Here is a 27,029-nt window from a genome sequence, read left to right as displayed (position 1 = left end):
TTCGAATGCTGCGGCCAGTGCTGGAGAGGTGTGAGCCAGTGTTAGAGAGTTACTCGCTAGTGTCAGGGTGCAGAGTCGGAGCTCCGCTATAAGGGATTGAACATTTAAACATACCAATATTCAGCCTATTTGAATTTCACAACAGTTTTTGCTTATATTTAATTGTGTGCTAGCATGTGGGGTTTCTAAACTAACGTTTGAGATTACACCTAAATTGACATAACACTTATCGGGAAATGCACAAATCTGATGTTAATTATATATAGGGATCATGACCTGGTGGTCTGCAGAGTCAGAGTTCAATGAACGGAATTATCTGGAAATATTATTAGCTTTTAATAAAAGTTCATCTGTATTTCCCCCAAACTGGACCCTCCGCCTCTGAATGGCTCAGATTTTACCTGCCGCTCCCAGCGATTGGCCTGATGTGGTGGGGGATGGCTGGTGCATTGGGAGCTGCCATGCCGCGAGCTGGCACAGACCAGTAGCTTGGACAACTGGCTCAACGGAGCATGAAGCTTCTTCACTGTAATCCAGTACACATTTGCTGGAAGATTGATGAAGGTACGAGTGGAGGATTGAGGACACACTGCGATCTGACATCAGACTCTAGTAAAACAGACAGGCTTAACCCTCTAGGATTCGCCAGCATCCAGGAAGATGCATTTTGGTTCTTGCGATGATTTATCACACAAGATCTAAAATAACCAACTGTACAATGTTGTTGAAAATGGTCCAAAGGTATTAAACCATTGCTCAATGTATTAAAACCAAAACCTACACTTGCCCACCTGTATTTCAAGTCACACAGAAACAGGCCCTTCTGCCCACCATGTCCATGCTGGCCATCAAGGACCCATCTATACCAACCGAATTTGTCAACATATGATCTATAGTTATCCACGCCTTTGATCCATTGAAATCATCAGAAACACTTTCTGCTTCCACCACCACCTCAGGGCAGGGACTGGTAGCTGCCAAAGTGTCACAGGAAAAGCTCTTCCACAGATCCCTTCTTGCTCCCACCCTACACTCTAGTTTTAGGAACCTTTGCCTGGGGAAAAGCTTCCTACCCTCTGCCCCTCCATGTGGCAACCTGCCAGCTTCAAAGAGGGCTGCGATGGTTGATGTGGACATGGTGAGCTAAAGTGCTTGTGATGTGTGACCATGTCCCCCTCTGTTTCTTCCACTGCATCAGAGGAAACCCTTACCGAGTTCACTGAACAACTGCGAGTAGTTAGTTGCAGCATGCTGAAAACTGGTTAAAATCAAGATAAGCCTGTGTTATTTTAAACCTGTAAAATTTATTTAAATGAGACATATTGCTATTTACATACAGTTGTGAACAGAGCACTGAGCAAAAGCAACATCTGCACAGAGCAAGGGGCAGTTCAGCTAAAGATTGTCATTTCTTGCAAAGATTTCAAGTTAATTATCTTACAAAATACACAAGACGATCGACCTAAGGCACTGTTCTAGGCTAACCAACTGTCATTGTGAGGTGAGCTGGACTGCCTTTAGCAGATGTTACAGGCCAGAAAATTCCCATTTCTGTAAACTGCACTGGCAACAACAGTTAAAGACAGTAAAAGCGCCAAGTAATGGCTTCCCTTTAAGAGTGGACATGGCTGAGAAAGATGTTCATTGTAGCCGGGAGCCCCAATCAAATTAATAAGGAACAGTTGCATAACATAAGGAGAAAATATTACATAAAACTTAACAGATGGAGTGAGTGCTGTAAAAAGATACAGCTTCCTATGGATGGCAGCGGCTAATTCAGTCTGGAAGCTGAGGATGCATGCAACAGTTTCCCCAGATCAATCAGGAGTGCATGATGTCACCTGCTAGGTTAAAGGCTGCGGTGAAGCGGCTGTCTAAAGATAACAACTCTTCACAGATCACCTTGGGATGTTTTAGTAATATCACATTAATAATAAGATGCTAGGAAGAATATGACAAAAAGATCAAGAAACGGCCCTCTGGCCCAATACTGTTTTGAATGTACAACAAAATAACACTATGATGTATACAGAGAAACTTAAATACATTAAGCGAAAGAAAATTTGCCTTCAAATGAGCTAAATATGTTAATCCTAAGATCCTACCAACAAAAAAAAACTAAGTTTACTGACTGAAATTTAATGTACATTAGTGCAGGTTTATTGAAATACAATATTCTAGAAGGACAAAATGGAAACAGGGATCCTGTTAAATAATGGGTTAATTCACAATTCCTATTCCAGTACAACATTAAACATACTGTAAATGCAATGTAACATCAACCAATGCTTTCATATCAGTGAACTCCATTATAACTGTACCATATCCCTTCAAAACCACACACGATTCATTGCTGGCTCTTCCCATTCCTTCCTACACTGTCCTTATGGAGACAAATCCATTGAAAGATCTCAGTCCAGGAGGGTGAATGAGAATGAGGAGAGCGAGTGTGTCACTCACTCCTGCATTCCATCATAACTACCGAGACTAATGTTTCCGGTACAGTACTTACTGGTTTTGTATTGGCAATCACCCATTGACAATTGCAAAATTAACTGTGCAATTCAAGTCAAACAGATTCATATGTGAATCACAACAGTTTCTTTTAGCTTCATCAGTCTGTGAACCACAGTTGATTGCTTTATGTCATTTTATTTAAAAAAAGAAATTTAATGAAGGGGATTAGTTGCAACTACAGAATGTAGGCACTATTCACCCTGCAGTTAGAGACCAGAATATAGCAACATTCATGTAACCTGACCATGTGCCTAAAGTGACATACCAGAGGTAACCTTAACCAATATGAAAATAAAGGTGGATCCAAGTAACTCGTTTGACAAGTGAGGGAATTAAATTTACAGAATAACCCAAAAAACAGGTTAGAAAAATCTAGTGAGAGAAAGTACAACACAGTGAAGAAGCGAGCTCCAGAAATACGGAACGGTGTAAACCAGCATCCTGTGCGACACTTCACCTTGGTAATGGACTCGTAATTCTTCTGCGCAAAAGGAGAAGTCCTCTATAAGCAGCTTTGTGTAACAAGGCCCTCAGCACTTGGTAAAATACTGAATATGTATGTGCAACTTCAATCAAGACATTCAGAGTCCTGGGAAAATAGTACAAATTTCACATTACAAAGTTAGTCAGAGATACAGCATGTAAACAGCCGCTTTGGCCCAATGAGTCTGCACCGTCCCCTCCCCCCCCCCCCCCCCCCCCCCCCCCCCCCCCCCCCCCCCCCCAGATTCTACTCCTCACCCACATGCTGGGGGCAATTTACAGTGCCCAATCCATCTACCAACCTAGGCACCTTTGGGGGTGAGAGGAGAAAGTGGAGATCCTGAGGAAACCCACAGGTCACAGAGAGAACATGCAAACTAAACACAGACAGCACTAGTGGTCAGGATTGAGCCCAGGTCTCTGGTTCTGAGGCAGCGGTTCTACACAATGCACAGCAGGAGGCAAGTTTTTCAGCTCATTCAAGTTACGTGTTTTTTGCACCCATCCAGGTACAGACTAACCTACATTCAGATTAATTGCCAACTATATACCTACATTCCCTCACCATGCGGATCGTAAGGAACAGATTTTATACATTAAGCCCACTCTCGCCAGACCTCAGAACTGATAATTCCCATGGACTCAGTTGATCTCTGCTTCGTAGATTTAAACAACTGACCATCCACAGGACCCTTTTAGCAAAGCACAAACTGTTGGAGAAATGGCCACAATCACTATGCCTTGAGGCTATTTGTGTTTTTTGTTTACTAATAATTATGTCCATTCAATTCTTGTGTTAGTTTGCTTTTATGTCATTGCCATGTGGTACTTTTCATATGATAGAACTGTGCACAATATTCTAATTGGGGTCTAAATCCAAACAGGTTGAACCTGATACGGCTCCTAGCTCCCAGCATGTTCGCACTTATGTCAATGTGTTTCCCAGTTGGTTGGCCTGACCCACTGCCGTGCAGTCTCCCTCCAATTGTAAAGGCGGCCACTTCTACAGCAAGTAAGCGCTTTAAAATACTTTAAATGCTGAATCTGCACTGCATGGTTTGAGCTTATGTTCCCCTATATTATTAGCTCAGAAACAATGCACGATATGACTTCACCCCATTCCCCATCAACCCGTACCTAAAGTTAGTAACAGGACGCAGACCCAACATTGGAAAGACTAGAATCAGACTGTACCTGTCGCTCCCATTATAGGTGTGGTCAAAGACGCGATTCCTCCATTCTCTTCACATCCAATACTGTGACTCTCCGGATTGCTTTGGTTGCAGCCCTCAGCATCGCAGGCAGCCACAACTAACTTGGTCTTTGAACAAACACCAAGCTCAATAAACTCATCAATGATCCATGTACTTGACTTTCCATTCTGATGTACAATACCGTCACCAACATCATTTACATGTAAAAGTTCCGATACAACACAGTTGTCCTTTGGTACCACACTTAAATAAAAGAACAATAAACAATATTAATATGTGAGAAACCAAAAGGATGATTAACACCTGTTCTTAATATTATAACACAGGTCTTTCACTCAATAAACACAACTCTAACTATATAATCCATAGTTGTAGCTACCATTAGGATTTCCCATTGACATCCATGTAAGTGGTTCGCCTCCTGTTAAACAGTCCTATAACCAATTCTAATATAAAGTCACTTGAAACATTGATTCAGTTTCGTGCACAACAGATCCCGCTTGAGCTACTGACTATTTCCAGCATTTTCTGTTTTGATTTCAGATATCTAGCATTTGCTCACTTCCCAATTTTTTCTGTTTCTCTATCCGATAATCATTTAATCAATTAATCTGCCTCAGGTAAGTATTTATGAGTTAAGGAAGAAAACATGTTTGTGGCTTATCATAGCAAGAAGATCCACTCAACGTGTTTCTCTCCCAAGCTTTGACAAAGGGACCTAGACTTGAAATATTAACTGTTTTGCGTTCCGAAGATGTTGCCTGTTACAGATGTCCTTGGAACAAGTCATTTTATGCTCAGAAACCCCGCTTCAACATGTGTGAGACAAAGAATGGGAACAGGAGGCAAGGTTACTTGGTCTTTGAGCTTCTTCCGTTATCCGATGAAGTTGCAACCAATCCTTGACCTTCCCCACAACGGAGTTAGAAAACCAGAGTTTAAATTAACAATCAAATTGTTAATGCCGTTTGTTGAAAAGTTCCATACTTCTACCACAGCGACCCAACACTTAAAAAGCAAGATGACATTCCGATGTTGATGGGCAACTTTACATTTTATCACTTCTGGCTGTCTGCCGTCCACAGCCTCCAACCTTATCATTTCCCAGCCCAGCTTTACCTTCTCACCAAAATCCATAAATACAACTTCCCTGGCAGACCCATTGTTTCTGCCTGCTCCTGTCCTACTGAAATGATTTCCACATACCTCGACTCCATCCTATCCCCCCTGGTCCAATCTCTCCCGACCTATGTCCAAGATACCTCACATGCCCTTCATCTCTTTAATGATTTCCGCTTTCCGAGCCCCCACTCCCTCATCTTTACTATGGACATTCAGTCACTCTACTCCTCCATCCCCCACCAGGAAGATCTTTAAGCTCTGTTTCTCCCTAGACCGCAGAACCATCCAATTTCCCTCTAAAACTCTACAACGCCTAGCGGAGCTGGTCCTCACCCGTAACATCTTCGAATCCTCCCACTTCCTCCAACTCCAAGGCGTAGCATGGGCCCCAGCTATGTCAGCCTCTTTGTAGGGCATGTTGAACAATCCCTGTTCCAGGCGTACATTGGCGCTATCCCCGAACTCTATCTGTTACATTGATGACTGCATTGGTGCTACCTCCTGCACCCGTGCAGAACTCATGGACTTCACCGCCAATTTCCATCCTGCACTCAAATTTACTTGGACCATCTCCAACACCTTCCCCTTCCTTGATCACAGGAAATAGACTATATGACGTCTATTACAAACCCCACTGACTCCCACTACTATCCCGACTACATATCTTCCCACCCTGCTTCCTGCAAAGACTCTCTCACCTACTCCTAATTCCTTTGTCTAAGTTGCATCTTTGTCCATGAGGTGTTCCATAGACATCCGAGATGTCCTCTTTCTTTAGTGAACGGGGTTTTCCCTCTCCCATCATAGATGAGTTGTCACTCGTGTCTCCTCGGTACCCCGCAGCTCTGCCCTTGCTCCCCCTCCCCCTAGTTGGAACAGACATAGTCCCCCTAGTCCTTACCTTTCACCCCATCAGCCATCGCATACAACAAATAATCCCACGAAGGTTTTGCCTCCTCCAACGGAATGCCAACACTAGTCACATCTTTCCCATCTCCACCCCTTCCGCAGAGACCGTTCCCTCCGACACTCCCTAGTTAACTCCCTTCCCACCCAAATCACCCCTCCCCAGGTACCTTCCCCTGCAAATGCAGAAGATGCAGCACCTGTCCCTATACCTCCTCCTTCGACTCTGTCCAGGGACCCCGACTGTCCTTTCCGGTTAGGCAGAGGTTCACTTGCACTTCCTCCAACCTCATCTACTGTATCTGTTGTTCAAGACTCTTATACATCGGCGAGGTCAAATGTAGACTGCGCGATCATTTCGCTGAACCTACCTGATCTCCTGGTTGTTAAACACTAACTCTCCTTCCCATTCCTACACAGACCTCCGTCTCCTCCATTGTAAAGGCTAAATGCAAATTGGAGGAACAGCATCTCGTATTTTGCTTGGGCAGCTTACAGCCCAGTGGCACGAATATTGATTTCTCTAACTTCAAGTAACTCTGGCATTCCCCCTCTCTGTCCCTCCTCCACCCAGTCGCACCAGCTTTACGTTTCATCCAACAAACAGCCAACAATGGCCCCTTTTTCCTTTATCATCGTTACTTTTTTTGCATACTTTTCATTCATTGTTCTTTATATCTCTACATCATCGTCTATATCTCTCGTTTCCCCTATACCTAACTAGTCTGAAGAAGGGTCGCGACCCGAAACGTCACCCATTCCTTCTCTTCAGAGATGCTGCCTGTCTTGTTGAGCTTTGTGTGTCTATCTTCGGCAACATTAACTCTGGATCATGGAATGGGCCGGTACACATAGCTGGGGACCAGAGCGCTCACAGCCAACTGTCTCTTCTATCGCCATAGCCGTCCAAACCAAAGATGGCTCAGCTAATTGTGGGTTGGGAAGGAAGCTGGATAAGGATCTGAAGGCAGGAGTTTGCAGATCAGTAAGGAGAGGGTTAGGGACCAGAATTGCATGGAATGTTGGCAGAACCAGTGGGGATAGGCCAGGCTAACCTCCTCCTGCAATGACTGAATATCTGTAAACCAGTCCTTTGGCACTGCTTTTCATCATCTACCACATCTCATTTATCTTTGAATCAAATAATGTCTGATGAAGCCGGGGTGGAGGCAACTTGTGGTAGCTTTAATGTTAAAGGCTCTGTACATATTCAGTTATTGATCGAAGGGCTGGGACACAAATATTAAAATCTTAGTGTTGACAAGAGAAGCAGAGCGATGGATGGGCTAAACATGGCAGCACCAAAGTGCTGGACAGTCGGAATGGAATCCCAGAGGAAAATCCAAGGCTGCAAAATGAAGAGGTTTATTACAACAAACAGTAAAGAAAGCTTCAATAAGCAAATCCTTCCTTGCAACCAACAGCCAGACACATTTATACATGGGTGGAAGTACACAAAATCTAATCAAAATAAGAAATACTGGCAACACAAAACAAAAAATGGTGGAAATACACATGTAAGATAACATCTAGTGCTGAGATCTCCCTGCAGAAAGTCATCTCTCTCCCCCCTTCAGATCGAGCTGGATACTGCACAAACCCTTTACAAGGTACAGAAACCTACCTTACACCCATCACTGACTCATTCAAATGCACTGTGATGTTATTGGTCTGGTTGACAGCATTTAACCCTGTTGTATCTCCCATAGCTTCATCAGACAAGTCCACTTCATCTTGTGCTAGGTCTTGTAGTTCATCAATTCCATTAGTACTATCTGAAAATACAATAGGTGCAAGAAGAACTTGAGCAAGTGCTATGACTGTTGCAGACTCCTTGATCCGGATTTAAACAGACAGAGCCGGGAAGCTGCTCTTCCTGTGTGGCAGCATTAGTACCAGGGCAGAAAACAGTAATTAGGCAGATACCTCTATGTGCACCAACGTACATGGGGCTGCAGCAGACGCTGGCTGATAAGAGTAACGTGGGGGACAGGGAGCAGTTACAAAGGACTGGCTGGACTGCACAGAGGGTGGTCTGACGCAGGAGTGCGGTTGGGGGCAATGCCATGGGGTTGCTGGTGGCGGCTGTGACATGGGGCTATGGGTGGGACGAGAGAGAGCTTGTTTTTCTCTCCCTCTCTCACCCCCCCCCCCCCCACCCCTCCCCAGACCGTGACTTGCAGCGGCCGTGGGAGGGAGTATTCACCCAGGATGAACTGACAGACCTGCTACCCTTTGTTCTTGGTGGGGATGATTGCAACAGCAAGGCGTAGCTGTAGCTGGAGAGAGCCGAGTGCAGGGTACTGACGTTCGTTCTGTAGCCGCCACCTCCACAGGGTACCAGGCACATGCTGGCATTGGCATCAGGTGTACGAGCTGCACTGACTTCCACTTGCTGAGACACATATGTTGAATCCATTACCAGCTGATCAGAAGGGAAGGGAGGGAGGGAGGGCGGGTGGGTGGGCTCAGGATGCTCCTATTTCTGAGCTTTGTACAATTTAGAATCTGTGCTGAATCACTCACCCATGTCATCTGCATCCTCATTCCTGGGTTCATCCTCACTGCTTTCCTCTGCTGCTGCGTCAAGTGTCATATCATCCTTCTGTGTAAAGGATGTTTACTGATGATCATTCACATCTCATCCGAGCCATGCAACACGCTAATCAACTTTCACCCAACAAGAATTTATTATTCATACAAATGGAATTATCAACGGCACCCCGACCTTGGCTGTAGTTTGGAGACACAGAATCTGCAACCATGATTCTTACTCCAGGATTTCAGCCATGTGACTCCTTGGGCTTTGTGACCACCTTCGCGTGGATCTTGTGCGGCATTCGGTCTGGAACTAGAATCAAATCTCTCCTGATGTGCAGGCTACCACAATGGCACAGCTGGCAGAGAAACTGCTCTCTGGCAGGGTGCTGTCTATGTGGAGTTTGCACATTCTCCCTCTGCCAGTGTGGTTTCCCCCAGATGGCCTGGTTCCTCCCCCCAAGTTTCAAAGTTAATTGGCCAGCATAAATTACCCCCAGTGTGTAGGCTTGATGGGATTACTGTGTGAATGGAGGTTTGTAAATCACAGCCATGGCTGAGCTGCGACTTTGACTAGTGTTTGACCATGTTTGCAGTGCTTCAGTGTGTACACGGTACTGCATTCTCGTGTATACATTCCTCAGATCTGCATGTTGCAGGTAAGGCCAGCATTGAGTGCTCATTTCTAATTGTCCTAAAGATGGTGAGTCATTTTCCTGAAGTTCTTCCAAAACAGGTCCTTCCACACTGCCGTTGAGTGTGGAGTTCCAGAACGATGAAGAAATGATGATACATTCCCAGACAGGGGTATGTGGGCAGGAAGGGAACCTGCAGGTGGGGCTGTGCCTGATGCCCTTGTCATTGGCGGAAGAAGTCAGATTTGAAGGTGCTGTTGAAGTAGGTTAGACGAGTAACTGCTGTGTATTTTGTAGCCGTTACAAACGTAACCATGATGTTGTGCAATGACTGTCTAGGGGGCGGTACAAGGGGGCGGTACAAGGGGGCGGTACAAGGGGGCGGTACAAGGGGGCGGTACAAGGGGGCGGTACAAGGGGGCGGTACAAGGGGGCGGTACAAGGGGGCGGTACAAGGGGGCGGTACAAGGGGGCGGTACAAGGGGGCGGTACAAGGGGGCGGTACAAGGGGGCGGTACAAGGGGGCGGTACAAGGGGGCGGTACAAGGGGGCGGTACAAGGGGGCGGTACAAGGGGGGGTACAAGGGGGGGGGTACAAGGGGGGGGTACAAGGGGGGGGTACAAGGGGGGGGTACAAGGGGGGGTACAAGGGGGGGGTACAAGGGGGTGGTACAAGGGGGGGGTACAAGGGGTGTTAATCACGGGTTGCTCTGGCCTGGATGCTGTTGAGCTTTTAGTCATTGGAACTTATAGAAACTATATGATGATGTGTCACAAGGCCTCTGACCTGTTCATGTAGCTATTGATATGGCTACCCCAGTTTGCTTCCTGTTCAATGGTGGGAAAGTTGTCAATGATAATATCAAAGGGAACAAGTTTAAAAGTTTGAAACAGGCCGTTCGGCCCACCGAGTCCATGCCAACCACCAATCACCTGTTCACACCAGTGCTGCATTCTTCCACTTTCTCGTTCACTCCTTACACAAACCCACACATGTTTGGGACGTGGGAGGAAACCAGAGCACCTGGAAGAAGCACAGGGCGAATGCACAAACTCCACGCAGACAGCACCCGAGGTCAGGATCAAACGTGGTTGTCTGGTGCTGTGAGACAAGAACTCTATCAGGTGTGCTCCTGTTAAACCATCTCCCTTCCCTTGGTGCTAGCCTTTATCCTGGAGATAGCAAGTGGGGGAGCAGGAGAAACAAAACTAGAGAGTAGAAACAAAACCAATTCCAATTAATTTAATTTACCTTTGATTGTTCTTGACCCTCCTTCCTGGTTCTCTTCATAATTTCTTTAATTCTCTGTTAATTACAGGAAAACATTTACTTGCCTGGGGCATCGGGAATTTGAAAAATATTCAAGCCACAGTGTAAATATGTAAATAATGTGAACTTGCTGCCAGTATGCAAGCAAGACTAATTCCAGCTAAGAATCCAATCCCCTTCCTCTTGTACCAGCCAACCTAGAGGTAAAGCCTCAGTACAGACACATGGTCAGGGGAGGGGATCTGTGACCCAGGCACATGGTCTGTCACACCACGATCAAAAGAAAAGGCAATAATGCAGCTGGAGGGGCCCAGATTAAAACCAAGTAACTTGTAGCTGTGCGGTTTGTTAAAACTGACAGCCATCTGCAGCCAGGTTGAGGCACACACCTCACCTTCGCTTGGTAGGTCCAAGAGTGCACCAGGCCTGCCTGCAGCATTGAAGCAGCCAAAAAATGGTTAGTTTGATGAGAGTCTCATTTGAGTCACCCATCCAGAGACTCCTTTGTGTAGGCTAAAGTGTCCGCAAACTCTGGAGCCATCTTGCGTAACTGTGCAGTCAAGAGCAGAGTTGTGGCACAACTCTCCACTCACCGTCATGGGCTCGGCGAGAGTCACCTGCAGATTTCTCTGCCCTCGGGCTTGGAAATTCCCCAGCAGGTTTGACAAACAATCTGGTATCAACAGAATTCACCAGCAAGTCAACGTCTTTACCGCATCAAGGAATTGGAGTTGGACGCACTGCGAGCATGCTGATCACCGACCGGGCATGCAACAGCATCATTGACTGGCGTTTGTGAGGTGGTCACATGAAACGTTCAGGTAGTTGGTGACCACCAGGAAAAGTAAAGGCAGTAATCAGGGAAGGATGGAGTCAGATGGAGCGACAGAGATAGGAAACACAAGTTAGGGCAATTGGCAGGAGATTCTATGGCAGCAAACAAGACGGCAGGATGGTGTGTTCCCTCCATGATGTCCAGGATGTCTCAGAGCAACTGCAGAACACTCAAGGGGAAGGCTGACCAAATCTGGCAAACATCTGCGACACTACCTCAGCACCTGGTGAAATCTGTCCAGCACTCAAAATCTCATCCTGGTACCTGGGCAGGACAATCTCAGATCTCTGAACATTAACAATAGAATTTATTTACATCTGTCTTTATTAACATTACAGAGCAGCGCTTCCAGCTTGCCTCACGATTCAATCACGCCAACTTTAACAGCCTTCTCCAGAAAGTCTCAGGCGTCTGATAGTATCCCACCTTAATGTCCAGGTTGAGGGATCATGCCCCACTTTGGGTTAAAGACCAGAGAGATGTAGCTCTGTTTGATCTCATGTTTGCTCTACATGACTACTGTCAGATGGTGTGGGGTAAGGGAAGCTTACATCTTCTCAGTGTGGGTGTGTCTATTTACTTTCAGCTGAAACCCATCCAGGACACTAAAGTTAAAGTTCAGCAAGGCCATGAGTCAGACATAAACTGAGACCAGATCTGCACCTCAGACACATTCATGGCTCTATCTGTTGAGACCACACTGACTGCACTCCCTATATTTCCCAAGTACTTCATGATTCTCCACCCTTTAGCCCTTATCCATAAACTGGAGCTCTTCAGAATCCTAATTCAATGTTAGCCAATCAGTCACTCCTCGCCTCATCTCTGTTGCGTTTTCCTGCAATGGGCCCATCAACAATTAAGAGTCAGGACCCCACCTTCTTCCTCTCGAGACGTTCTTGCTGGTTCTGCTGCATAATTCGCTCCCGCTCCAGTCTCTGCCGCTCAGCTTCTTCCACAGCTTTCGCCTCTGCCTCCTCTCGCTGAAACACAGGCGAGAAATAGAGATGCAACTCAGAAAATGAAACCGCACAGAGTTTGGCTAATGGTCTTCCCACCAGACTTTGTGTGATTTAATTTCTCTTTTATGATCCATTAAAGGGGTAACCATGGAATTAAATGTGGATAGATCCAAATGCCAGACTTATTAACATGAATTTCTGCTGAGAGCTGAACTTCAGGGTATTTATGGGATACGAGCAAACAACAGTAATATTCTGCCAATCCTTGGGAAGCTATCCCATTGCAGAAACTGTACAGGAGACTTAGTTATCAGGTGGCAAATACAATCTATCAAACAAATTACTTCCCGAGAGATAATGAGGAGCAATTTTAAGTATCCTCTGTAAACTGCGTAAGTGCGTAAACTGAGTTCTGAGTGGACTTACAGAGATTAAGTGAATGGGCATGGGTATAGTGCAGAGGTGCAGCACCAAGATCTTAATGAGCTTGGTGATCTGCCTGATGAAAATGTGCTGGATACCTGGAAGCATGCAGATCCTCCTCTCCACAGCAAAACAACTGCTATGTTGAGAAGAAAGGCTGCAAGGAAAAGACTGGGAACTGCAGACTGGTGAGTTTAACATGAGTTGGGAAGGGGGAGGGGGGGGGGGAGGAGAGAAAAGGTGGGCTGGAATTCTGAGAGACAGGATTTATCTTCAGTTGGAAAGGCAAGAATTGATTAGGGATAGTCCACATGGCCTTGAGCATGGGAAATCGTGTCTCAAATTTAATTGCGTTTTTTGAAGAAGTGATCACGATGATTGGTTGTGATGAGGGTGGTGTGGTATACATTATCTGCACTGATTTTAGGAAGGCCTTTGTCAAGGTACTACACGTTAGGCTGGTTTGGAAGATCCTGGTTGAGCTAGCCAATTGGATGCAACATTGGCTTGAAGGTAGGAGACTGATGGTGGCAGTAGAGGACTGCTTTTCAGACGGGAGGTTTGTAACAAGCGGTGTTCCATTGGGATCGGTGCTGGACATAGAACAGAACAGTACAGGACCAAGCCCTTCAGATCACAATATCTGTGTCAAACATGATGCCGATTTAAAGTGTATATCTGTCAACACATGGTTTATATCCCTCTGCTCCCTACTCGCTCATGTGTCTGTTCAAATGCCTCAAACTACCCTATCATAACAGTTTCTGCCACCTCCCCTGGAAGTGTGTTCCAAGCACCCATCACACTCTAAAGAAAGACTACCACATAATCTTCTTTAAACTTTCTCCCCTTCACCTGGTATTTGATACTTCCACTCTGGGAAAAAGGTCGACTACCCACTCTGTATGCACCTCTGACAGGTCTCCCCATCGCTTCTGTCGTTCAAGAGAAAATGAATTAAGTTATTCCAACCTCTCCTTCTAGCTAAAATTCTCTTGTTCAGGCAATTTCTTGGTGGATCTCCTCAGCACGCACTATAAAGCCCTGCACACAATACTGCAAATACAGCCTAACATGTCTTGCAGAGCTGCATCATGACTTATGACTCTTATACTCAAAGCCCCAACTAAAAACCTTCACATTATTCCAATACTCCAAATGCATCCATACCAAAGTCCTATAAAGACACATACTCAATGCACCCACCTACGAAAGCAACCATTTCATTTGCATTCTTTACCACTCCAGCTACTTGTGTCACTTTCAGGGAGTTATGGACGTGAACCCCAAGATCTCTCTGCACATCAATGCTGTAAAGGGTAATTCCATTAAATTATATACCATCCCCTTACATTTGACCTCCCAAAGTGCATACTTTGTCAGATTAAACTCCATCTGTCATTTCTCTGACCATATTTATAACTGCTCCATATCCCGCTGAATCCTTTGACAACCGTCCTCACTATCCACAACTCTTAAATTTTATGTTGACTGTAAATATACAAATCATCCCATCTACATCTTGTCCAAGTCATTTAAACACAATCACAGAAGCCCTGATACTGATCGCTGCATAACACCACTGGTCACAGATTTCCAGTCACAATAATACTTCTTCACCTCTACATTCTGTCTTCTATGGCCAGGCCAATTTTGAATCAACTCTACCACATCTCCATGGATTCCATGTGCCTTAATTTTCTGTATCAGCTATGGATCCATGGAGATAGACAATAGGTGCAGGAGTAGGCCATTCGGCCCTTAGAGCCAGCACCGCCATTCAATGTGATCATGACTGATCATCATCCCCAATCAGTACCCCGTTCCTGCCTGTGGTAGAGTTGATCAAAAATTGGCTCGGGTTTCAACAAGGACCCTTGAAAGTTTTTCCAATGTGGCCAACATCCATTGCCCTACCCACATATCATCATCCTCTCCTCTTCAAATAACTCAAATGTTTAAGACATTGACCTCCCCATCTGGTCTTTTATTTCGTATTTATCTTGACCTAGTGACTAAAGAGAATTTCAATCCGCAGACAACTGGACTGAGCAGAAGGTGACTGATAATATTTAGTTACTGCTGGAAAGATCCAGCAGAACAAAGTACTATAATTTGCAGAGTAATAAATATACAGATTGCACAGATCTTAATTATTATAGGTTGATTCAATAAGCTGATTGGCTAAGTAAGTATGGTCTTCAAAAGAACACGGGTTTGGTTGATCAGGATGACTTTGGATTACAAAGAGGAAAGTGACTGTGGACCAAATGAAGCAACATTTGTAGTATGAAAGGTGATTTAGCCCAGTTTCATAGAACTAATGACCAAGCATTGTGCAACTAAATGTACACACCAGAAAACCAATTCATCACATATTTAGGGACAAGGCATAAAAAGCTTTGTTTATACATATTCTTAGTGTTTCAAAGTTTAAATTAGATTGCATATTTTCTTTGCTACCAATGGTGAACTCTGACCTGGAGCTTTATGTCAGCAAGGCGGTCCTGCTCTTCAAGCTCCTGGAAAAGCCTCTCCTCTTCCGTCTTTCTTTGATCCTCCTCTTCTGCAAGCTTTCTCTCTTCTCTCTGCACACAGGCTGCTTCTTCCCTGCGAACATTCTCTTCTGCCTCCTTCTGCTGTAACTCTTCTTTCTTGTGCCTTAAAAGAATTGCAAAAGCTTTTCACCGTACCTCAGTACACATGACAATAAAGTAAACTAAAAACTAAATCTCTGCAGCGATCAGTCTTGATTGTCACCACACCCAAATACAAACAGGGGCCAATAAAACACATGTATTCTCTAGGTCTGTGAATTGCAGAACCACCAAGTGGCACAGTGCATGACGCACCCACATGCTGCCTTCCAATTCATTCTCCCCGTACCCAGAGCTTGGATTTATGATGTGCTAAAAAATTACTGCTTTAATCAGAACCCATCACCCCTCAAAAGCAAAGAAAAAACAAGTAAATGACTGAAGCGATATTCAAGTTGAGCTTATTGCCATATGCACAGGTATGTCGAGATACAGATCACTTGGAGTAGCATCACAGGCACATATACTCAGACAACACACACAAACAAATACCCAGAACGAGGCACTAAAAGAGGAGCTGTGTGTCCCCTGACAGCTCTGGGTTCTGCAGTTCACAACCTGGCTACACAGCAAGAACAGCAGAACATCAGCTTCCAGAGACAGTCCCCACACCAGCCAGACTGAGTATTGAATAATCATGGGTGCTGTGGAAACAACAAATGGGGCAGGGAGAGAGCAACACTCCCAAAACAGAACATTGTTCCTGTTTCACGATGTGCATATCATGTGTGAAGGAGGTCTAGTATGTAGCTGGGAGGCAAGCTGGAAGATTATTCACCAGCGCAATCATTCGCAGAGTCTGGCTGGAGAAGCACTATTTCTTCCCTGACTCCCTGCATCACTGTTATGAGTTAGAGGGGTACAGCTCAATGTTTGGCCCATCGAGTCTCCACCAAACATGAAATACTCATTTAACACATTCTAATTTATGTTGGCCCCTCAAACCACTCCGACTTCTGCACCTCCCCAACCTTCTGCACAATTCACCAATAACTGCCACTTTAACTCTTCCCTTCCCTCCGTCCAGGGACCAAACAGGTCAGTGTCATACAGTGGATAGTGACCCTTCAGCCTAACTCGCACGTGCTGACTGACATGCGCATCTAAGCTAATCCTATTTGCCTGCGTTTGAGGTATCACTCTAAACCCTCCTATCCACAGCGAAGGAGGGATTTGGTAGCACTTCAATTTAATGCCCACACAGTGAACCGAGAAACCAAGCACATACTTTTGCTAAAATCCAAATTAGATAACAGCACTGATAAACAAACAGAACGACACAATCCGCTTTCTGGTCTTAAATATATCAAAAGTGCCCTTTGTAGAGCATTTCTCGGGATTAAGCACCACTCAGTGCAAAGCACTGCAGAACCAGGAAATGCTTGCTTCCAACTGTTCCCTGGTTCTTGCAGCAATTTCATTTCCAGCTGTTTCCTGTAACGTATTGCAGTGGAAATTGGTGTCATCATTTTAGGTATGCAAAGCTAAAACTATGGAGGCTAACAAAATGGCTCTCATTGTCAGACTCTGGAACTTGAATCCAAAACACATCTGCCAATGCAAGAAAGCCTGAACTTACAAACAAATGGTGATAACCCTCAGGCCATGTCTGTGTACACTTACTTCTCAGCTTCCGCTAACTGCAGTTTCTCCAGCTCTTCACGCTCCTTCAGTTCACGAGCTAAACGCCTGTTCTCAGCCAGGATTTTAGCAGCTTCTTCAGCAGATGTGGTCCCTGCAATATCACCAAAGCAAGGTGAATAATAGGGGACACAGCAGTTACAAATTAAATATTTGTAGGCCCCAAAATCATATGAATAATACAAAAACTTCATGCTAAATCGCATTTCTGATGAACAATCTTCAACTTTGGTTGTGAAGACTGAAATAGAAGGATTAGCCAGATGAATGAGTGGCAATGGAGCACGTGCAGGGAGCAGGGATTCACATTGTTGGATCATTCAGATAGGAGTGACCTGCACAACCGTGACAGGCTGCAACCAATCGGGAGAGGGAACCAATATCCTGGAAGGGAGATTTGCTTCTTCTGGATATGAGCAAATTTACTATGTGGTTGTTAACCAAGCGAAGTTGGTTGGTCTGGCAAATGGAACAACAGGGTTTAGGTTTGGAGCTGTATGTGGAGCTGGGAAAGTATATGCTTTGAGCAGATTGACTAATGTTGAGTCAATGTGCATGGCGTTTGCTTTCCTTGCAATGATCCCCCACATTAACAACTAGGCCCCTGCTGGTTGCACACAGCAGGCATTACTGGGTTGTGGGGAGGAACGGGAAACAAAAATGAGTGTTAATTAGAGATGTGAGTATAGGGAGTTGCATAGAAGCATAGAAAATTGGTGCAGGAGGCCATTCGGCCCTTCGAGCCAGCACCGCCATTCATTGTGATCATGGCTGATCGTCCCCTATCAATAACCCGTGCCTGCCTTCTCCCCATATCCCTTGACTCCACTAGCCCCTAGAGCTCTATCTAACTCTCTCTTAAATCCATCCAGTGACTTGGCCTCCACTGCCCTCTGTGGCAGGGAATTCCATAAATTCACAACTCTCTGGGTGAAAAAGTTTTTTCTCACCTCAGTCTTAAATGACCTCCCCTTTATTCTAAGACTGTGGCCCCTGGTTCTGGACTCGCCCACCATTGGGAACATTTTTCCTGCATCTAGCTTCTCCAGTCCTTTTATAATTTGATATGTTACTATAAATCCCCCCCCATCCTTCTAAACTCTAGTGAATACAAGTCTAGTATTTTAAATGTGTTTCACTGATTCGCCGCATTGAAAGCTGAGCAGACTTGGGAAGAGAGAATCACCTTAGTTTTATTTCACCATAGCAAGCTGTGACTGGCAGTGCATTACCTGCAAAGGCAGTGGAGGCAGATTCAATGGGAACTTTCCAAAGGAATTTGGATAAATACTAGAACAGAAAAATGAATAGCACTGGGAACCGGGTGGTGAGCAAGACCAACTGGATAAGCGATGCGTACCTTACTACCCGAGGTGGAAGGAGCTGAATGGCTCTCTTCTGTTCTGCATGACTTTATACTAACCTCTTTAGCCTACTTCCCAATTTTTATTTACATTAACAGAATCATAATCAGCACAGAAACAGGCCCTTTGGCCCAACTTGCCCATGCCAACCAAGTTGCCTGATCTATGCCAGTCCCACCTGCCCTCATTTAGTCCATATTCCTCCAAACCTTTCCTAGCCATGTACCTGTCCAAATGTCTTGGGAAGAGAAATTTCCATTTGAGCCCAAGAGCTGGTAGATTGATGCCTGCTGCTGTTTTGCAATGTTCCCAGCTCCATAGAGTAACTCCTAGTAAACTTATTCAGAATACCTACGGCATGACAAATATCGTCAACGTAGGTCTTATGCTAGATTTATGAATATACACCACTCAATAATCAGTACAATAGCAGGTGTACTTTTCTGCACAAGCCCTTTTGTTGTGTTACCTCTTGATTAAAAATGTTTCCAACACTTAGGTGGAGAAGGGCTATTTTGCAACAAGTAGGATTCTGATATAAGAAACTCTACTTTGAATAATCGCATCCTTTATTCAAAACTGCATCAAACAAATGGCAACATCTGGATCGATAATGCCATCCTCAAATCCACAAGGTTTTGACTGAAAGATGCTCCAAATAGAGCCAGACATGGCAGGCTACTTAAGTGGCAAACTGAAGAGAAGAAGGCCCCGACGAGTGACGGTTTTCAATTCCTTTCTCTGCAGCTTGTACAATAAGGAAAGCCCGGGGGGAGAGGTGTTCTTTGATCATAGACACATTAGCATCTGCAAACCTCACTGCTCCAGCTCACAGCTTGCCAGGTAGAAGCCGGCAAATGAATCATGGCCCAAGTTTGCCTTCAGCCTGGGCAACTCAAGTTACAGGAAGGCCACCTGTCCACTCCTTGGGAACCAAGGACTGCCCCAGTGATCTACAGGTTCTTTCTATAGCTTTATTAACATTTCAGTTGACTGCTTGGTGGTGTTGGGAAATTTACCAGCTTTATAATTGTTACACCGAATACACAAACCACGAATAAGCAATGGTTTGATAAGACCGTAGATATTTATGGCACAGGATGCAGTAGTCATGTGCTGTCGCGTTTGTGCCAATGAAAGGAAAACTTTCAGGCTAATCCTACTTCCTGCTCAGTCTCGCAGGATATGATTTGTCCAGGTATCTTTCAAATATGATGAACATTAACCTTTCTGACAGTATGTTGCAGACCCCAATCCAGGCATAATCTATCATGCTCCTCAACGGACCTCAGCTATTGAACTTTGATCAAAGAAATTGGGCCTTCCTGTTCATTCAGGCCGGGTCTTACACATCAGTTAAATTGAAAATCAGTCTTCACTTCCAAAAACAACCCCAGCCTGATCAATCTCTCACTATTACTGTAATTTTCCAGCCTTGGTAACAGCCTAATGAACCATCTCTACACCCTCTTTAACAATGCAACAGTTCTGTAATCTGAATTTGGCACATAGACTCACCCAGAAGATTAATTTAATTTTAGAACCATTTTGCCCAATCTCTAAACAGATTATTTATCATCTGGCCAAACATTCTGAGATTCACCGCGGGTCATGACCACAGGAACATCACCCCTAATAGCATCCATCGGGACTTCTACACTCACGGTTATGTGGCAGACAATGAATGTCCCTGCTTTGCCATTTAGTCAGAGTGCAGGACCAGCAGCTCTCAAGAAACTTAATGCCACCCAGGACACAGCAGCATGTTTGATCAACACCCGTCCCTCACACTGAGCATTCATTCCCTCCACCACTATGGCTGCAGTTTAATTATATACAAATATAAGATAGTGAAAAGGTCTGTGCAAAAATGCATAATTACAAAGCATATGCAGAAATTACACAAGATGCTTGTGAGTTAAAAGCTGGAATATTATGTACAGGTTTGGCCTCCTTTCCAAAGGAGGAATATACTCGAGAAAGGTTCAGATCGATTTCTGAGGGATTTCCATACTGAAGATTGTCAAATGGTCCTGTATTCTCCAGACTTTAGAAAAGTGGGGACCCCAATGAAATACAAGAATTATTTTACAGGAAAGGACGAGCAGGCTGAGGAGTCGCGAACGGTCGTCAATGCAGACCTTGCTGATTTCATCAACTTTACCACCTGGACTATCTCAGACACCTCTCTCCCCTTTCTTGTTGTGTCTCCATCACAAGAGACAGATTATATAAGTTACTATAAGATCCCCACTCAATCTTCTAAATTCTAGTGAGTACAAGCCAAGTCTATCCAGTCTTTCTTCATTTGAAAGTCCTGACATCCCAGGAATCAGTCTGGTGAACCTTCTCTGTACTCCCTCTATGGCAAGAATGTCTTTCCTCAGATTAGGAGACCAAAACTGTACACAATACACTAGGTGTGGTCTCACCAAGACCCTGTACAACTGCAGTAGAACCTCCCTGCTCCTATACTCAAATCCTTTTGCTATGAATGCTAACATACCATTCGCTTTCTTCACTGCCTGCTGCACCTCTGACTCACTTCTAACTCTCCTCCCACTTGGGCTAGAGCCAATCAGTGTTTTCACCTGCTGCTCTTTGTTGCTGTTGCTTCCAAATCCACAGGAGCTCTTTTGTCCTTGGCCTTCTCTATTGCCAGAGTAAGGCCACACACAAACAGGTGGAACGGCATCTTATATTCCGCTTGGGTAGCTTACAAACCAATGGTCATAAGGAATAGAAGGAAAATTAAACCATCCGGCCCATCAAGTCTACTCCACCATTTAATCATGGCTGATCTATCTCCCTCTTCACCCCATTCTGCCATCTCCCCATAATCTCCGACACCTGTACTAATCAATTATCTATCTCTGCCGTAAAAATATCCACTGACTTGGCTTCCATAGCCTTCTGTAAACATTAAATCCTCAACCAGAGAAACCCCCTCTGACCCTCCCCTCCCTATTAGGTCTTCTCACACCCCCGTGCAAAGACCCTTCTCCCAACTCTCCCTGCCACGCTGTTTCACTCCACCCCTCTGCTCATCTCCTAACCCTCCATACTCCGACTCCCCCTGACCAGTTGAGGTACACAAGCACTTTGTTTTGAGTTTTAATTCATAATTGTTTGCTCTTATTGCACATTAACTTTCAACTATATCTATATTACTAAAACTCTGTTCTTGACCGCTTTTGGCTTTCTGTGCTGCGGTTTCCGAGAGTACGCCGCCACCTACGGCCGTCATTTTTGGCCACCTCGCTCAGAGCCCCCCTCCGCTGCATGTGTGCCGAGGATTTTTCCCGTCGGTGAAAATTGACAGAGATATTAATGTTTTTACAACATTCCCCATTCTCTCTGCTGCCCCCGCTGGAGGGACTATAAAACCAGGAAGTTTTGTGGTGTGCCTCAATCAGTCTCTGCAAGTGGTGTGCCTCAATCAGTCTCTGCAAGTGGTGTGCCTCAATCAGAGCTTTGAATGACACTGACAAATGTCTACAGCACTGTGAGAACCCCTAATTTGGTTTGAAAATGAAAATATGGTTAGAGGTAAAAAAGCACTGCCTGCAAATGGTTGTTTGGGTTTGGGTTGAAGTAAAAAGGCCCTCCCTCCCCCGTTCCCTCCCTCTCCCTGCTCCCCACCTCTCCCCCTCCCCTCAGCACACCCTCTCTCTCCCCCTTCCCCCTCTCTCTCTCTCCTCCCCCTCCCTCCCCCTCCCCTAAACCCCCTCCTCTCCACACACCCTACCCTCTTCCCTCCCCTCTACCTCCTCCTCCCTGCTCCCCACCTCACCCCCCTCAGCACCCCATCTCTCTCCCCCTCACCCTCTCTCTCTCCTCCCCTCCTTTCCCCCCTCACCCACCCTCTCTCTTCACCTCTCCCTCTTGCCCCTCTCTCTGTCTCTGCCCCTTCTCTGTCTGCCCTCACTCTCTACCCCCACCCCCCCAGGTGTGACTGCAAGTTGGGGGCTATGCGTCAGTAGATAGGGTGGTTATGGGGTAAAAGAAGCAAATTAATAATATAAATATAATATCAAGAGGGTGATTAGCGTGAGTGCGGGGGGGGGGGATAGTGTGTGTGACGCTGCATGCCGCATCCCCCCCCACAACCGCACGTTGGGGGAACAGACCCAACGGGTCTGCACTTGGTCTAGTGTATATATATACCTAGGGGGGTGGGGGTGGCGGGGGTAGAGAGTGAGGGCTATATTCCTCCAAACATCACATCAAACTCTCGCACATCCCCAATGTCTCTGGAGCACCCTCACAGCCCACTCTGCCACTCAGCATAACTAGCTACTCGATTACTTGGGCATTCCCAAGGGGAGTGCTGCGGTTCCCAAGGTCAGACTCAGGAGTGGACAAGACATTGCCTGATTGTTCTCCGAGGCTCCTTCTGTTGCATCTCCTCTGAGTAGACAGTACCTGGTTTCTGCTCAGAATCTTTGGATTTGCTGGATGTTACGGAGGAATCTTTCTCTGCACCGGTAACTTCTGATTTCTGCTTTGGTTTTTCCTCTTTCTCCGTTTTCTTTTTGGTTAAAGTTGCTCCAGTGGCAGCAGTAGGGAGTCGGTGCACAGCAGTAGGGAGTCGCTGCAGAGGCTTACGGACAGATGTCGGGGACGGAGGGTGCTGCCTAAACGTGCTGGGAGAAGGAGGACGGCTCTTTGGACTTGATCTAAGTCAAATAAAATCAAATATCAATAAACATCAGAAACACATACTTAATATTGAAAAAGTGTCACTATTATACCACAGAGCAAAATTACAATTTAACAATGGCATTTCCAAAACAGTGAGATTGAAAGGTAGTTCTGCTATAATGCAAATAAGATATGTGATTATAATTATATAATTATACAGCTTTCAGTATATTTAGCTCGCAGTAACAACAAACTTGTAGCAAAAACCTTTTTGTTAAAATCCACTAGGGGAAGAAATGGGGGAAATTTGTTTTGCATCACAGAAGCTCCATTTACAGCATCACAAAAAAGACAAGAGGGGTGAGAGAAGACACGCATCAAGATATCAAGACAGGATCCCAAAATACCCACATTCGACAAGACATTACAATAACAGAAGACCACATTTATGGCCCGTTAGCGTACGTTTGATCTGGGATTAAGCGCCGTGTTTAGTTCAAGGATTGACTGGTGCACAAAAGAGCTCCTCATTCTAACCTTATTACATTTTGGAACCCTACATCTCCGGTTTGATGGTAACAAATTGTACTCACTATTCAGAAAATGGTTGGTGTCAGAGGAAATGTTAATGGCCATCCTTAGTATGTTTTTAAGGTAGGATGATAGATACAATTTTTGTAGTGGTTGACCTACAATCTTTGAGCATTTTTTATTTGTTGGAGCAGTTTTGATTTAGAAGTAGACAGACTCTTGTACCATGGAGTGTTACAATACTGCAAAACACTCATTATCAGGGCAGTAAAAAATAATAAAAGGATTTGTTTACTTGCTCCGATGATCTTAGTCAGCGGAGAAACAAGATTCTTTGTTTTGTCTTATTGCAAATCTTATCATTGTGGTTATTCCATGATAACTGATAGTCTATCATCACCCCCAAGTATTTAAATGAAGACACCTGCTTGATTTTTTCATTATTGGTAACAAGTGAAACTTTATGAGTCAGATGGTGAGCCAAATACAATCTCTTCTGTTTTCTTTGTGTTAATCTCAAGGACAATATTTTCAGTCCTCTTGACCAATTTGTTCACGCCAAGTTGGTGCAGCCCGGGGTTGTCTAAGTTACTTAACAGAGATAATAGAACTATCATCTGAGTACTTTAGAATATATTGATTCGGTGTATCTGTACGAAAATCAGTATAAAAGGTAAACAGCATAGCTGAACTCAAACAACCCTGGGGGGCCCCGACATTGGTTGTGATGGCAGTTGAAAGGGTTTTATTCACCTTTACGATCTGTACTCTGTTAGTGAGAAAGGAAGCATACCAGTGAATCAGATAGGGATTTAGTTCATGCTGAACCATTTTTGACACCAAAATGTCTGCTTGTATTGTGTTGAAAGCTGACGAAAAATCTAGAAAAAAGGCTTTTGCATAGGTGTCGGGTTTGTCTAAGTGTTTAGAGATAATATGAACTAAGGAGGCAACAGCATCTTCTGTGCAACAGCCCTGCTTATAGGCAAATTGATATGGGTTGAGTTTATTTTTTGTTGTGCTGATGAAATGTCGGAGCAAAATTTAGAGATTTCATAATCACCGATGTAAGGGCTATGGGTCTGAAATCCTTATATTCTTTGGGACATGTATTCTTGGGCAAAGGTTTTATATGCGAAGTTTCCCATAACAGAGGCCTGAAAGATTTGTTGCCACACTGGAGACAGCTGTGTTGCAAAGTTCCACAAGAGGAAAGTGCTCAATCCAGCAGCTTTCCTTGTATTTGTACGCTGAAATGTTTTCCTGACATCTTCAACAGTGATGACAATTTTGTCGGAGACAGCACGGATAACAGATTTAAGGATGTCGGTGCACTTGGTAGAATTATCTAGGGATTCAAATCTGTTCGAGTTCGATTAGAGAGAAATGTTCGATTCAAAAAAAGTGTTCGAGTTCATTGGAGAGAAATGGTTTGTTATCTCTCACAATAGAAGTACTGCCGAATGGAGTCCATTACCGGTTATATAAAAGTGCACCCAATGTGCTTAGATTCTTGTGGAGGCTCTTGCGAATAGTTTGGGGGAAGCAGGGAGTCTTCAGTTAAGTTAGTTTAGGCCCATATGTCTCCTAAATATAGAAGGCAATATTTTCTTTAGTATATTGGCACAGAGGCTGGCACGTTATTTAGAAAGGAACAGGTTAATAGATACCACACTGCAGAAAGCAGGAATCCCAGGTTGCTTAGAACATATTAGTGTAATATGACACCAGATTCAGACAGCCAAGCTCGAGAGAAGAGATTCGCATGTATTGTTTTTGGACCTGGCAAATGCGTTTGGATCTGTGCCACATAGTCTTATTTGGAGTGCTTTTGATTTCTTTAGAGTTCCAGGATCAATAATAAATTTAGTGAAAGCATATTTCCAAGATGTCCGAATGTATTAATACAGCAGACTTTACAACAGCATGGCAGGGACTAGAGATGGGCATGATGGCAGGGTGTACTATTTCCCCGTTAGCGTTTCCAATGGTGATGGAGCTCGTGATTCAAAACTCTTTAGATTCTGGAGTAGTTCCTGAGGATTGGCGGGTAGCAAACGTAACCCCACTTTTTAAGAAGGGAGGGAAAGAAAAAACGGGGAATTACAGACCAGTTAGTCTAACATCGGTAGTGGGGAAACTGCTAGAGTCGGTTATTAAAGATGGGATAGCAGCACATTTGGAAAGTGGTGAAATCATTGGACAAAGTCAGCATGGATTTACAAAAGGTAAATCATGTCTGACGAATCTTATAGAATTTTTCGAGGATGTAACTAGTAGCGTTGATAGGGGAGAACCAGTGGATGTGGTGTATCTGGACTTCCAGAAGGCTTTCGACAAGGTCCCACATAAGAGATTAGTTTACAAACTTAAAGCACACGGCATTGGGGGTTCAGTATTGATGTGGATAGAGAACTGGCTGGCAAACAGGAAGCAAAGAGTAGGAGTAAACGGGTCCTTTTCACAATGGCAGGCAGTGACTAGTGGGGTACCGCAAGGCTCAGTGCTGGGACCCCAGCTATTTACAATATATATTAATGATCTGGATGAGGGAATTGAAGGCAATATCTCCAAGTTTGCGGATGACACTAAGCTGGGGGGCAGTGTTAGCTGTGAGGAGGATGCTAGGAGACTGCAAGGTGACTTGGATAGGCTGGGTGAGTGGGCAAATGTTTGGCAGATGCAGTATAATGTGGATAAATGTGAGGTTATCCATTTTGGTGGCAAAAACAGGAAAGCAGACTATTATCTAAATGGTGGCCGACTAGGAAAAGGGGAGATGCAGCGAGACCTGGGTGTCATGGTACACCAGTCATTGAAAGTGGGCATGCAGGTGCAGCAGGCAGTGAAGAAAGCGAATGGTATGTTAGCTTTCATAGCAAAAGGATTTGAGTATAGGAACAGGGAGGTTCTACTGCAGTTGTACAGGGTCTTGGTGAGACCACACCTGGAGTATTGCGTACAGTTTTGGTCTCCAAATCTGAGGAAGGACATTATTGCCATAGAGGGAGTGCAGAGAAGGTTCACCAGACTGATTCCTGGGATGTCAGGACTGTCTTATGAAGAAAGACTGGATAGACTTGGTTTATACTCTCTATAATTTAGGAGATTGAGAGGGGATCTTATAGAAACTTACAAAATTCTTAAGGGGTTGGACAGGCTAGATGCAGGAAGATTGCTCCCGATGTTGGGGAAGTCCAGGACAAGGGGTCACAGCTTAAGGATAAGGGGGAAATCCTTTAAAACCGAGATGAGAAGAACTTTTTTCACACAGAGAGTGGTGAATCTCTGGAACTCCCTGCCACAGAGGGTAGTCGAGGCCAGTTCATTGGCTATATTTAAGAGGG

The 27,029-nt window shown here is 44.8% G+C and overlaps 1 protein-coding gene across 11 annotated transcripts in view; it reads right to left on the bottom strand.

Moving 5' to 3' along the window:
* Positions 1–1,284: 1,284 nt before the first annotated feature.
* The window catches only part of LOC116978992 (ensconsin-like), a 77,972-nt gene continuing 52,227 nt past the window's right edge, over positions 1,285–27,029 (bottom strand). For 10 of the 11 annotated variants that reach the window (XM_033030343.1, XM_033030338.1, XM_033030339.1 and 7 more), the window contains 9 exons: positions 22,933–23,186; positions 17,126–17,237; positions 15,386–15,566; positions 12,399–12,503; positions 10,668–10,721; positions 8,769–8,847; positions 7,867–8,017; positions 4,195–4,457; positions 1,285–3,106 (listed from right to left, as the gene is read on the bottom strand). In XM_033030343.1, coding sequence (XP_032886234.1) covers positions 3,099–3,106; positions 4,195–4,457; positions 7,867–8,017; positions 8,769–8,847; positions 10,668–10,721; positions 12,399–12,503; positions 15,386–15,566; positions 17,126–17,237; positions 22,933–23,186 — 1,207 coding nt within the window. In that variant the 3' untranslated portion in view covers positions 1,285–3,098. The remainder of the gene's footprint in view (positions 3,107–4,194; positions 4,458–7,866; positions 8,018–8,768; positions 8,848–10,667; positions 10,722–12,398; positions 12,504–15,385; positions 15,567–17,125; positions 17,238–22,932; positions 23,187–27,029) is intronic. The other variant, XM_033030341.1, reaches the window with a different exon arrangement.

This window comes from Amblyraja radiata, chromosome 12, assembly GCF_010909765.2.
Source record: "Amblyraja radiata isolate CabotCenter1 chromosome 12, sAmbRad1.1.pri, whole genome shotgun sequence".
NCBI classification, from domain to species: domain Eukaryota; kingdom Metazoa; phylum Chordata; class Chondrichthyes; order Rajiformes; family Rajidae; genus Amblyraja; species Amblyraja radiata.
This window is presented reverse-complemented; position numbering and strand designations above follow the sequence as displayed.